The 14783-nt window shown below is 41.0% G+C and overlaps 1 protein-coding gene across 8 annotated transcripts in view; it reads right to left on the reverse strand.

The window, feature by feature from the left end:
• Positions 1–14783, reverse strand: part of STON2 (stonin 2) — a 68087-nt gene that overhangs the window by 35087 nt on the left and 18217 nt on the right. For 5 of the 8 annotated variants that reach the window (XM_085580602.1, XM_085580605.1, XM_085580606.1 and 2 more), the window contains exons 4-5: positions 10381–10578; positions 3904–3942 (exon numbers count right to left, since the gene is read on the reverse strand). In XM_085580602.1, the coding sequence (XP_085436728.1) occupies positions 3904–3942; positions 10381–10578 (237 nt within the window). Of the gene's footprint in view, positions 1–582; positions 3880–3903; positions 3943–10380; positions 10579–13062; positions 13221–14783 lie in introns of those variants that run through there. The other 3 variants (XM_085580608.1, XM_077784007.2, XM_077784012.2) reach the window with 3 other exon arrangements.

The following is a 14783-nucleotide window of genomic DNA, read 5'->3' on the forward strand; positions in this document are numbered from 1 at the left end:
TGGGAGATCATTTCATCTGATGCTGTCCATCTCTGGACACATACATGACTAATCAGGAAATCAAGTGCTCTTCATGATGTTTGAACTGTGCTGTGACACACAGGCTGGTTCCTGCAAGCCTGGGACACAGAACAGCCAAAGGAGCTGAAGCTGAGTCCTGTAATTTCAAACCAAGCAGAGATCAAAAGCATACCTGCAGAGTTTGATCACATTGTGGGGAAGCTCTCATTACACTTGTTATATCTAAAGAATTTGCAGTGGCATTGATTTTAGCAGAGATGTATGGTCTCAGCAGCACCCTGAGAACATACCCACGTTGTTAATCCATTGTCACTGTGTCATCACTGCCTTGGCAGCCACACTAAATCAAGGAAAACTGCTCATCCGTAATACAAGCTGTATTTATCTTAAAGCCAGATTTACCCTGAAAGCCCGAGGTCTGGCATCAGCAAGGACAGATCTGAGTGTACAACAATAAGCACGCAGATCTGCTGAAACCTCTTCAGCTAAGCATGTTTTCAAATACATCCTTTAAAGCAGCGCAGTTTGGTGGCTTTACCAAGAAAAGCATAATCTACTCACTGAGATGAAGATGCAAGATGAAGACTGTGCAGTCCAATTGCAGCATTTGCTGAAGAGACACACCAACACTCAAAGAAGGGGAACAATGCACGTGCAAGTGCGTCAAGAGACTGAAATGCCTTTGTGTCTCTTCCTCCTTGGAGACGAAAAACTCAAAAGATTTGTGGGGAATCCTGCAGGTCTCCCAGGATACACCATAGTTCACACTAATAATGTGTTGCTGGAGGCAACCAAGCCTGAACAAACAAATCAGTCCGGGGGAGGAGGAGTGGTGGGTTCATGAAAGCAAAGCCACCAGGAAAGCCTCCCTTACTTCTTTTATGTAAACTTTCCCACCCAGATCCTAATTCTGGCTGGCTGGTGAGGGGCCTGCTGCAGAGGAGGTGCAGTGAATCGCCCTGGGCCAGCCTCGTGTCCCTGTCTGGAGCCAGCTGCCCGTGCCCGAGGCACAGGAAGCGATGAAGCTGGTGCTGCGGCTGGCGTGACAAGTGCACTAACACCCTCCAGTTGTGTGCTCTGCCAGGTGCCCCATGTGCCCCTCTGTACACTCTGTGCTGGCCTCTGCTCCTTTTCCCCCAGCCCCTTCTGAAGACTCATGCCAACCACCAAGCACACAAATGCACGAGTAGCAGAGGCAGGACATAGCAAGCACATATAGACTATCAGTTTGAATATACTGCAAGGGTACTTGCCTGATGCACTGGCACAAAAGGAAATAAGATCTTGGGATGTAACAAGGAGACAATTCCTGAAGATGGGAAAATTAGTATCTTGATATTAGGCTGTGGTGACACCTCAGTGTTGCAGAGTTTTGATCACCACTGAAAGATTAATTCAAACAGCAATGTGAGCTGAGAAAAGCTTTCTAGGATGAGGAGGAGAATGGAGAGCCAGAATACTAAAGAACTTGTCTCATTCAGTTTAGCAAATGAACACAAGGAGAGTGAGATAATTACCCTGTATAAATATATTGAAATGCTTACACTGGAGAGGGCAAAAAGCTATTTGAAAGACAATATTGGCACAGGAACACGTGGATAGGAAACGGTCATGAATACATTTACATTGGGGTCCTGTGAAATAGATTCATTCCTATGATCTTATGTGAATTATGTTTAAAGCTCTCTGAAATGTCTACATGTGAAAATACAGCAGCTTCAATAAACTGTTGACTAAAATATCCACTTAAATGGAATAATTTCTACAAAGCCTGTAATAGGTTTGAGAATACAGAGCTACAGGACATATGCTGGCAGGATCTCTAATCTCCTTTTAGACACTAAATTAAATGGCTAGATTTGGAGAGGAGCACACTGAGCTGAAGCTGTTTGAAAATTTTGTTCAACTGTAACAAGAATAGCTGGGACATGAGAAGCTTGGAAACAATTTTACGTGCAAAATCCAGATCTGGACTTTTTCACAACAAGTACTGAGCATGCTTAATAGTTATAAAAATTTTACTCCTAAGTGATAAGTTAAATCAGTGTCCATGAAATATACTGCAGTACCACAAGGGGACTGACAAGTAAATTAGACTAGCATCCATGTGACAAAACCCAGAATCACAATTCTCATTCTTGCTAGCCAAGATCAGAATGAAGAAATAGCATGAAGTCTCCTCTTCCTCTCATGTAATATGCACAGTCATAATGCAAATACCAGTTTATACAGGCAGAGGATTTTGGTCTCATCTGTCAAACAGGACAATTAAGATCAAATTGCTTCTAATAACAGATGAACATAGTTATTAAGATTCATGTCATACCTGTGCTCCAGTATTATATGGTTTGATCATGGCTAGATGAGGTGAAAACAAGAGATATTGAAGTAAAGACATAAGTCAGCAGTTTCCCTAGAGTATTGTCATCCAACTCTGCTCATTTCTCCTTGAAAGAACAGAAAGTGTTACATTTTATCCCTTTTATTTTCTTTTATTCAACACTGGTGCTGAATACAAGAAAAAGGGAGGCAGACGCCCTGATAAAAATGGACATTTATCACAAGATTAAAAGTGGGCACAAGAAAATAAGTTGTCAACATAGAAGCTGAAAGTTTTGCTTAAATTATTCTTTTCACTATTCATGTTTTTGACAAATCTGCTTCCCATTTTACTCCACACTGTTCTTTGAGGAGATAACTCTCTAACTGATCCCCTATAGGTGTTCATCATCACTTTTCCAATGCCTGTGAAGCATAGTCTGCGTTTCTTAGGTTTGGATGATATCACAGCAAGAGACAAACCAGAAAATCCATACAATTTTGGGTATTGTGAAATTTCTCATTCTTACTTGCTGTCTGCTGCTGCCAGCTTTTTCACTGGCTGTTTCAGCCAGTTCATAATCAGACAGGAAATTCCACACAGAACTGGGATGTCTAATTAAGAGCACATGCAATGATTTACAACTCATAATTGGTACTACTGCTGAAGGCTTGCTTGCTTCTCTGCCATGTAGAATCAAGCGTGGAAAATGCCACTTCTCAGATGGGTGACTCCTCCCTGCGGTGAATCCTGCTGTGGTTCTGGAGCTGCAGAACTGTGTTCCTTGGGGTGCAGCCAGTGCTGTGCAGCACTGGCTGTGGTGCTGAGCAGCATGAAGCTGGGACAGTGCTTCTCCATGGCTACAGTGCCATTCCTGCCTCCTGTCAGCAGTACAGCAGCATGCTCCCAGGAGCTGAACGCAAGGCGAGATGATGTCGCTGAAAACTGCCACTGATGTTTTCCACTTTGAAAGAGATAGGGGAGATATCTTGGTGTTCTTCTCTCCCAGCAGCCTTTAAGCTTGGAAGCCACTTAGCATCCAGCAGAATTGATTCAAATAAACCAAGCTGTTCCTCTCGAATACAGCAATCACAGATAACTGCTGCACTTAAGCATCCCATCTCCAATTAAGCTTTACACTGAAATGTCCTGTCCAGCTGCAAAATCTCCTGCTGAACTCTTCAGGCTTATCATATCAGCATGTGGCTTTCTGCGTTAGAGGCCAAGGGGGGCCAATGTAAACACTGTGGCTGAGGAATCACAGCATTACAAACAGAAATAAAGGGCTTCATACCACCTAGTCTGCCTCACTGGCCTGAGACAAACTACAAAGCACCTACTTGCATCTATTTTCTTGGGATATTGCCTATATAAAGGCAGATCAGAAGGTCAGTCCTGTGACTTGCCCTGGACTTCTCTCTGCTGTCTTTTCAGTTGATCTATGTAAAAATATAGGTGAATAGGTGTGAAAAGAGTGAACTATATCAAGAACACCATGTAGGCTCAGCATTTAGCTCTTCTATAATAAAGATAACTCTGCTACAAATCTACAGTTACTGTACCTTGCACTTCTGAATACCCATGAGAAGAAAACTCAGCACCTGAACTACAAGATGCTCATTTAGCTGTTTGCAGCACAGGGCCAATGACATGCAGGAGATCAGAACTGATTCTATGCTAGTAAACAGACAAAAAACACTCAATTAAACAACAAAGTTATTTTAAATATATATATATATATATATATATACATATACCTAAAGTTATTTCCAAGCAATAATGAAAATTGGACTCAGTGAAATATTGTCACTTTCTTTTCTCACACTTTGCATCCTCGTCTTAGATTTGGTTTTATAATGTGGATGAGCAGGGAAGGTCTAATTAATTCACAGGGGTGAGCACCATAAGACTCAGTGTAGTAGGCATTAGTAGCAGCAGACACTTCTGATCTTTCTTCTAACTCCTTTCTTACTATAAGAGCAATGTTAAATCTTGTACACTTACATCCTGATACTTCTCATTGTTCCTGAAGAAAAAGCATGAATCTGGTATAGCCCTACTACAGCATCAACCACTTTTCTTTGTGAGGCAAGTAATACGGAAGATTAATAATCAGTGTTATTTTCTGGGGTGTAGGGGAGGCAGATATTGGACCTGCTGTAATTAGCAGTCTACATTTAGGCCCACAAGAGCTAGCAGAGCTGAGCTCAGTGACATCATAGCTTGCTTTAAATGTTATCACTAAGATAGTCCTTTTTAAAAATAAAGTTTTGAAGGGATGGAAGCGGCTGATCAGGGACTAACTTTGCTGCAGCTGATGTTAATCAGAAAGATATTGTGCAAATATTTGCTCCGGATATGGTAATATTATAGAATGGCTTGGGTTGGAAGCAGCCTTAAAACTCACCTTGTTTTAACCACCCTGCCATAAGCAGGGACAACTTCCACTGGACGAGCTTGCTTCAAGCCCCATCCAGGCTGGCACTGAACACTTCAGGGATGGGGCATCCATCCACAACTTCTCTGGGTATATCTCTTCCAGTGCCTCACCACCCTCACAGTAAAGATTTTCTTCCATATTGCCAGCTCATGTTGACCTTTTCATCCACCAACAGCCCCATATCCTTTTCCTCAGGGCTGTTCTCAATGCCAGCTCATGTTGAGCTTTTCATCCACCAACAGCCCCACATCCTTTTCCTCAGGGCTGTTCTCAATGCCTTCTCTGCACAGTCTGCAATTGTGCTGTATATTTCAATCTGAAGTGTTTGGTGCAGAAATGACCAGGTGAGGTTCTTTGGCCTGAGACATGCGGGAGGCCAGACTGGACAATAATAATGACAACACAGTCCTCCTTTCTGGCCTTAAAGCCTATGAATCAGATGACTGCACACCAAGATTATTTTGTAATTCTCTCTTCTGAATAGATAGAAATAAACATTTGTTTATTGTTGTACCTGTTCTTTCCTCATTCTAACACTTCCCTCTTCCTCCTGGCAGATTTTCTGTGCCTTCCTTCCTGCCACAAGGAGGGACTGAGACAATGACTCTGGTCCACTACTTTTACCTGCAGTCTTCAGCAAAGAGCAAGGCTGTCAGTCTATATGGCAAAAGCTATTTCTACTTCACCTAGGTCCAGCTTGCACAACCAAGCTGCAGACTTCCCAACTGCAAAACAGGAATGAGGGCTGAACTCTCCTGCAGAGGTCATTGGGATACTGCAGCCAGGAAGCCTTGAAGATGAGATAATTCCCAGGACATAGGTCTTGCTTGGGATCACAACACTTCTACTGCTAAGAATTACATAGACCTAGCTTCCCAGATTTAATTCATTACTCCTCAAGAAGCTAAAAATGCATGAGGAAAATCTGGGGTGACAACTAGGATATAAAACTCCTGAATTGCTGATTGGTATTGACATGAACAAATAAAGAACCCTGCTTCTGATGCTGAAATTAGCCCTTACAGTTTGGAGTTGTTTAGGAGTATATTTTAAGTGCTATTTGTTCGTGGTACTCTAGAGTCCCCTCCTCCTTGACGCAAGGGTTGGATGTTCCTCTCCTGGCTTTGGCAGGCTCTCATATACAAGTTTTCCATGTATCTGGGACACAGCACAAGCTGGTTAATAATTACACAGAACAACTCAAATGCAGTTCTGGATGGAAGGTGGTAACCGTCAGCATGTATTATTCTCCCCCTTGCCATGGTAATTAACATGGAATTATTTCAGAGCTTGTAGCCTGTTCATGGCATTCAGTGCAACCACACTGCACACCTATATAATCTGTTCAAAACTGCTTGTTTGAACTCACAGAATACCATTCTTGCAGTCATCATATTGGGACTCAGTATCTAACTGGCTACAGTCACAGAAGAAATGTAACAAAGTTACAGCAGAAAAGCATTAGTGAAAGGTTTGAAAAGTTATTACCTTCAAGAGATAGCTGGAGCTCAGCTTGTCAGAATTGCCGTTTCCAAGTTTGGAACAGAAGCACCAGAATCCCATTAAATGATGTTGAAAATAACAACATTCTCGGAATTAATTCCTCGTGTGATTTATGAACTGTCTGGATTTTGATAAGTTAGGGGTCACACATGCAACCTTCTATCTCCAAACATGCAGATGTTCTCAGAAAATAATAACACAGCAATTTCCTCAGTATCCCAGTAATCCCAGAGATACAAGGAAGTGCCAAAGAGAACAACTGGTCAGCAAATTGAACCATTAGCATCCAACGTGGCATAGCTGCAGCTTTGCTAAGATACAAATCACAAGAGAAACAACACAACTAGCAATGATGCACATAAAATTGCTATCAAGAAACTTATGCCTACACACAGACAAAAACACACACAGCTTTATTATGCAATTCAGAGAGATTCTATTGTATCTTACATTAAGTTTATAATAGAATCTATTTTATGAGCTATGTAAATATACAGATCTTTATTATATACATGCCATATATAACTATATTTTTTTACAATGTAATTTTAATTTATATAGATAAAATTATTTTATCTATATACATGCAGAAATCTAAATCGAGCTGTGAGGTATTTGGGCACAGCCTCAGAACAGATCCTTAACCACAGCTACAAAAAGGCTTCTCCATTGCTCCTCTGTCTCACAGATATTTGGCCTTTTTTGAAAGCTGAGACAGGCATCTGCTACAGAAGAAACAAATGCTTGTATTGTATCAGTAACAGAGATGTCCTGTGTTACTTATCTTGCAGAGCACAGCACAAAGGCCAAAAGTTCCTACTTCTTTTCATGCTCATTGATCCAAGCTGGGTGACATGGCAAGGCATGGTAAGAATTCTGAGGCAAGGGCACTTCACCAGCACCAAACACAGCTTCACACACGCTGTGAAACCCCAGCTGGTGCAAAGTTCTTGCTGTTATAACCATATAAACATGCCCCTGTTAAATGGACAGTCTGCTATCACCTGACCCATATTTCTTGGCTAGCTACTGCAGGCTAAAGAGTCCTTTGTGCTGACAAAGATGAGGATAATATAAAAGGCTTCTTGGTGCCAGAGTTTAAACAAGCAGAGGCAATGAAGTGCAGCATCTTTTAGCTGCACTTTGATAGAAAAGCAGATCTTTTTCAGCTCTGTTCATGCAACATTTACCTTCACCACTGTGAACATTGCTGCCTTTACAGGATATCAGTCTGCTTACCCCAACTCCATCAGTCGGGAGGTTTTCTATAGTCCCCTGTAGCAAGGGTAAACTTTCAGGTTGCATCATTCAGGACTCTCTCATCTTCCTAGGCCATATCTTGCATAAACACATGTATTATATAAGCTTAAACCCATAAGTTTTATACTCAAATTTTGTGTCAGTTGTGAGAAAGTTAATTCCCAGCCAATTCTACCTGCCTAGAGCCTACCAGCCCTGGACACCAAGATGCACATTTTTATGGCTGGGACTTGTCTCTGTGTATGCCTGCAGTCAGACCTACCTCAGGCTTTAACCTGCTCCCACACAAAACCCTGTACCCTAAACTACCACAGGCAGTTTTTTAAGCATCTTGCATACAGGATAAATTCAAGACAAGTGGTGAAATTACAGAACAGAGTATCCTTTTATTCTGTTCAGGCAATACAAATTCACCATGGCTAAAATAGTTATTTTACTTATCATCTGACCACAGAGTAGAATTTTTCATACTTTTCTCATCACTAGGTTTTTCTCGCTTGGAAGTATTAAACCCAGACTGTTTCATAGACCTGATTCTTTACCATCACTAAGTAGATCAAACATTGGTTTATTATTTTCATAGGGCTTTTAGCAGTGAGATTAGTCTGACTTTTTTCCCCTCCAGCAAGCTTGTCCTTGGAGTCAGTATCTTGGTTAGCAGTCAATGTGACTTCATCATCACACAGAGCATGAGTCTCTTTGCCTTCACAGCAAAATACCATGCCATTCCATTGTCTTGATGGAACCTTCAAACTTTACTAGAGACTGAGGCAGCCAGTCCTTTGAAAATGCTTGAATCAAGTCAAGTTTAAAGAACTGAATTTTTGGAGAGGAGCAGAGATGATGGAGAGGAGAAAATGATCATACATTTTTTGTGCACTTATGCACTGTTGTCTTGGGATGACAGTCGACTGAACAGCCAGAATTGTACAACAATTCCATGGCCACTAGGTCCTCAGCTTCTGTACTTCCACAAACCTGGCTGATGCCATCAGCCACCTCAGGGAGTGAAGTGAGAGGCATCCCAGGAACAGGACAAACAAATGCACTTTGTTCATGCTGCCCTTTTGCAAACTCTGCAGCTGGTGACAGGAAGACTCTGTATATTTCACACTTCAAGTTCCAGTATCACTAAGGTACTGGAAGTGTAAGTGCATCTTATGTTTATGATTAGTGTATCTTATGTTTTAACTAAAAGCACAGCTTTGCTTATATTACCTCCTTTTTTACTTGTAAAAATTTTTAGGTGACTGGAGTGAGTTTTTGTAGTCATCTTGCTAATAAATATGTCAGTTTGTGGCTGAGATAAAAAAGTTGCACACAAAGCTTTTATTGAAGTATCAGTTTCACTTCAGGCCATATATAGGATATAATCCTGTGTATATGACAGGCATATACAACAGCCCTTCTGTCCTTGATTTGCCTATATAGTGTGAAGTTATATATGGACTGGGCATGCCTCATTACCTTTACTCAGATGGAGACAGCCTCAGTGACAGCAGCCTATACCAAATCAACACAACAGCAATATCCAGCACATACTCCAGCTTGCCTATTCTACCTCTCTACCAAAAAGTGGTTTCCAAACTCAGAGGTACAGAGAAACAGAATACTCCAAAACAAGAAATGGTCAGACAGATTTGTATTAACTTCATTATTTGAAAAAAGAAACAGCTCTACTTATCCAAAATAACTACTACTTCTCCACAAATCCTTTGTCTAAAGTGCTGAGCCAGCACCTATCATGCTGCTGTTTATAAACCTGCCTAGAAGTCTAAGCCAGCTTCACTGAACCAGAAAATAATACTCTTTGCAGGTGATGTATGCATATGTTTCTTATGGAAGGGCTACATGACCTCAGCGAGGCTTGGGAAACCATTTCTCAAAAACCAGATCGTATTTCCCACATATTTTTACATTCACCACCTGAGAGAAAACACATTAAATATCTCCCAGGTCTGAGCTATCATGATACCAGGGAATCAATTTTCATCACCAAACTGTGTAGCTACTGACCTTCCACAGCTTGGGTTGAACAGCTTTCAACATAGTGCAGGTGCTTCCTCCTGGAGCTGTGTATTTTTTATTGTGTCCTGACATGTCAGCTTTTTTATGCTCTGTGAAAGCTTTGTCATTCAGGAGTTCCCATTCTCCATGATATGACCGACATCACTCTGCTTTATTTCTCCTGCTTCAGATTACCCAGAGTACAACTGAGGAGCAAAAAGCTACAGTGCCATGTAGCACATTTTTCCACAATCAGGATTGTGTCTGAATAGAGCCCTACAAGGTCAGATATAAGATGCTTAAATAGTTAAAATCTGCTACTGAACCATCTTATGTCATGCCTTACACTCTCTCTGCATTTACTGTTCAGTAACATTGCAAAGCACTATGCAAAGAATGCTTCCAGCAAAATGGATCTGTGTCTTGGCACTCACTGGAACAGAGGAGCAAGCAGAACTGGGCCTGCCTCAGCTGAACACACTGCAGAGAAAATTTCTGCATGGAAATTCAGGAAAGGCATCCAGCCTCTCCCACAACATACTAGTTCCTACATCAGCTTAAGCTGACGTGGCATGTGAAAAGCAGAAATGCTCCAAGTTTATCAACAGGTACATAGTTGCATTTGGCTCTAACTTCAGGAGCCTGCACATGTCACTGCTGTGCAAAATCCAAGTGTGATTTTTTTGGAATTAGAGTAGAACAAAATGTTAGCCTGCCTAATCCTTGATTTTGTTCTGCTTTGGATCCATTCCCTGTGGCTTAATTCTGAACAGTAAGTTTGAGTAGCATCAAAAAGACTGAGATGGAAACTTGAAGGCTTCCCTCTTACCAGCTGAATCTGCAGCAGATGTTCTACCACTGGTCAAGTCCTCGGTATTAAGTGACTGCAGATCTGTGTAGGAGGGAGCAATGCTTGGGCTGCTGGTGTCCTCAGAGTTGGTTGTCCAGCTGCTCTCTGAGGCACGGGCTTGCCTCTCAGAAGAGTTGGAAGAGGGGGAAGTCCAGCTGGGTGCTTTTGATGCAGATACTGGTTGCAGAAAACAGATATTGGTTAGAAACATGCAGGGCAATCTACACGAAGATTACAACTATTCCAAAGACATGCTAGATCAGTGTACTAGGGCTCTGTAAATACAAATTCCAGCATCCACAGCAACACAGTTATTTTATAACAAATGCAGAGCAACTTAGTGCCTGGCACTGTCACCCTCCAGCACTACTCAGCTGTCTGCCTTAGATTCTGTGATGCAGGCAGCCATATGCTTTCCTGTTGCTCAAGTATTGGAGAAGCTGTGACTTTTCAGAACAAGATTTCATGTTTCTGACACTGCTGACAAGACCTGAATATGTTTGTTGTGCAACACAGTGGAGTTTTTACAGCACCTCAGACTTTTTTAAAGTGGTTTTATTTTATTTAATTAAGCATTCCCTATCTGTAACACCCACTCAAATGCAGTCATTATCTCAGGAATGCTCTGCATGGAGGAGGAGTATAAAAATAACCTGAAATTGACCTATTAATTAGCATTAGGAATGGCTTTTGTTTCTAAACATGCAGAATGTAGAGTCCCAGTCTGAATATACTACTTAACATTTTTGCTCAGTGTTGACCAAAAATTCCATGCTACTCATTTGCCAGACTTGCATGTCAAACAGTTCAGACCCGCCTAACCATCACCCAGAGTTCAGAACACAATCACATACATCCACTGCTATGAGTTTGTATTCCGTACTCTTTGTATTGCATGCTCTTTGCCCACAACATCACTTGAATGCTAGCAACAATGGGTGACTCTAGTGAGGAAATAATACTGATTAAAAACAAAGCCATGGTTAAAAAGTCTTCCTGAACTAAGGAAAAGTGTACAGGTAGGCTAGTTCTAATTTAATAGCAGCTTAATAACTGTTTTCTAAATTAGTACATCTGTATTTAGCTGTTAAACCAACAAATATCTTGATGCTCCCCAAATCTCGCCATTACAGTAAACAACTACTGACACAGAGATATTCTTCGCAGTATGTAATAAACAAACAACCCTTACTAGGTCTACAGATACCTCGGGGAAAAAAAAGACAAATTAATGTTAAAAAAGACTTATCTCTCTCCATCCAAGCGATGTGATGGGACACTTCCTCATTATGGAAACCTTGATATGTGCATAGACAGAATAGCCAAACAGTGCTCTCTGCCTTGCCTCTTGAGAAGTGTGAATTTACTCTGTATATCTGCACTGATAGCCTCAGCTAAGCAGGCAGTGGTATTTTTGTATGTGTACAGCTGTCAGCCTACTGACACTGAGTGACCTCTGAGGAGTTATCCCCGAGGATGAGAAGCTGAAAGTCAGATCTGCTTCCTTATTGCACAGGTTGACAGCTGTCGTGCCAGACACACAACCAAAGCCCACCCCTCCTCCCTGCAGTGTGGTGCTCAGTGCCTGTAGAGAAAGGATGATGAATATATGATTATAATCTCTCAGTCTCTCTTTCAGTCCTTTTATTAAACACAGCACCTGAAAAGCCATCCTTAAAACTTCAGCTGAAACTGCTTTGACAGACAGAAAACTTTATATGGACATAGAGGACAAACTGAAAAGCTGAGATCTGTATGTGGATCACTAACAGGAGCCAAGTGTTTTTTTAAAAGTGTGCTTTATATCCTAGAAACTGTGGAATTATTTTATTAAAAAAATCTTAGATTTCCAGTGTTTTTTTAAGTCAGTCACAGCAATATGAAAAAACAGGCTAATTTAGAAACATGTAAGATCTAATAACTCAAATACTGCCAACTAGTTTTGTGCTTTCCAAACTCAATTTTTATCTAAGAAGGCATCTGACTGGACTAGAGTTGCCAAATACTTCTATGTAAGGGCAAATTAATTTAATTCCAGGTAAGTTGGGCCATCTTGCCTGGAGAAGAACAGAATTGTTAGCTTTTTTTCTAAAAAAGGTCTTGTACTTTGGAAAACCAAAACCACAGGCAGCTTTTTCTGCAACAGATGTTCTTTAAATTCTTACTACAACCAACTTCTAACTGTGACTGTTCTAGGTTCCCCAACAGTAATTACTAGAACTAGCAAAAGGGCATTTTACCTATGCTGAGCCAAAAGACCATCTAGTAATCTCAAAAAGCAAGACAAGCAAAAGTAAACATCTACACATGTTTAAGATCTCTCTTCAGATGCTTCTGCTGCTGCTCTCCAAGATTTCTAGAAGTGCTGCAGCCAAATTCCTAAATGAGGCAGGGCTCTTTTGTAGAAATTTTGAATTCAGTCTCTAAAGCCAATAGTCAGAGTCACAGCCTTTCTGCTGTAGGAATTTCTCAGAAATCTGTTTATGTTGAAAGACCAGTGCCAGAACTATCCCTAAAATGCAAGTTCTGTAGCATGTGTTGGATATTGAAAATCAACTCATTGTTTCACAAAACAAAAAACTTTTCCTTCAACATGCATTTTACTTTCCTTGACATGTTTATTCTTAAAACAATGGATTTGTTTTTAACATGCAGATTTACCTTGAAGCATTAATTCCTCTTTGAGGTTTTGAGGACCTGTTCCTTGATCCCTACACTGTATTGCAATAAACCATGTTAGCATAATTTCCTTTCTTATTACTTCAGATTTTTCTGATTTTAACATAGCATCACAATTTCTAGTGACAGGTGTAGTTACCAGCTGGTGATCTTGTGCTGCAAATATTGCCTGTTTCAGAGAGAACAGCACAAAGTAGTTAAGCTCAGATATGCTGTTGGATAGCCTCTCAAGGGACATTGTAAGAGTCCAAGTAATTTGAGCCATTTAAAACCAGACAAAGCTCTTGGGAAGAAGTGGCGTGGCTGAGTTGGATGGGTGATGTAACAGATCTCGCCTTAGTCTAATTATGGTGACTAAGAATACCTCATTGAATTGAATTGTGCAGCTAACACTGATAGAATATGAGACTGAGCTGGAGGCCCATTGTGTAGCAAATGCAAATGTTTTGTCACCTGCTGGCTGTGATCATTTACAGATTGTGTAACATTTGTGACAGGAACATTTGGGTCAGCCTAAAAATCTCATTTTTCACTTTGGCAGTAACAGTTTGACTAGGCTGATAATAATCATAACAAAAATCAAATTTCTTTTTTTCCCAGCAAAAGGAAAACAGAGAATGGGACACCACAATACCTAATTTCTGTGACTAAATATTTCTATTGCTTCTTGAGGAGAAATCCACATGATTTGGCAGCTGTCAGTTAACTACACATAAACCCCAAATGAAGAAATATTTTGAAACAAACATTTTGCTTAGCATTTACTCTGCCTCAACTTGATAGAAGGAAGGGTTTACAAGAATGTCCTAAATACTTTTCACTGTGAGACTTACTATGGGTGCTTTTTGTTTCTGTACCTCAGATGTTGACCTTTCTTTTCATTGCCAAATTTTTTGCCTATTTGTTCAGCCCTGTTTCTTGCCATCAATCCCCCAACTTCTGCTCCCCCAATAATGTCTTGAGTTTTCCCAGAACAACAAGGGTCCAGCATCAGCCTTGATTTTCTATAAAATGTACTTCCTGTAGGATAACCATGACACTCTGTCTGTCTTTAAATTCTATTTTTTTAGACTCTTAGCACTTTGGGAGAAATATTTTTTTTCTGGGGGAACCTGCACCAAAATACTTTAAGCCCTAATGTCAGAGCAAGACAGCATCTCTCTCTCCAAGGACCCGCCCTCTTTGCACTCATGACACTCTGGAAATCCCACTTTACAAGCCCTTTTCAAAATGTGTTTCCAGCAGCCTGGCTAATTATCTGGTCAGCTGAGCAGCTGCTCAAGCACAGACAGACAGACACGATTTCCTAACAGTGCTGGAGCCCTGACAGGAATGAGACCGGGGCGCTGTGCCTCCAGGACATTGCTCCTCACAGCTGCCTGCACAGGAAACAGATTTCAAATGTGTCCATCCTTCTCACACCAATCCTTCTGTTTGTACTTAGCCTTTATACTCTTCCCTCCCCCCGGCTGGGTATTTGCTATTGTTCTTATGCAGAATGTTTGCTACTGGAAATGAATTATTGCTGTCACCAGGGCTTTCTACTGAGGGTGTCAGCATACACAGGTCTCCAGCTTTGCTGCCGCCCATAGAAAAAATCGTGATCTGCACAATAATGGAGAACAACTAGGCTGATGTTTATCCTAACTCTTGCTGTCAAATGTCTCTCAAAGTAAGGGGCCAGAAAAAAAGAGCTGTCATTT

The sequence above is a fragment of the Lonchura striata genome, chromosome 5, assembly GCF_050655825.1.
Source record: "Lonchura striata isolate lonStrDom1 chromosome 5, ASM5065582v1, whole genome shotgun sequence".
NCBI classification, from domain to species: domain Eukaryota; kingdom Metazoa; phylum Chordata; class Aves; order Passeriformes; family Estrildidae; genus Lonchura; species Lonchura striata.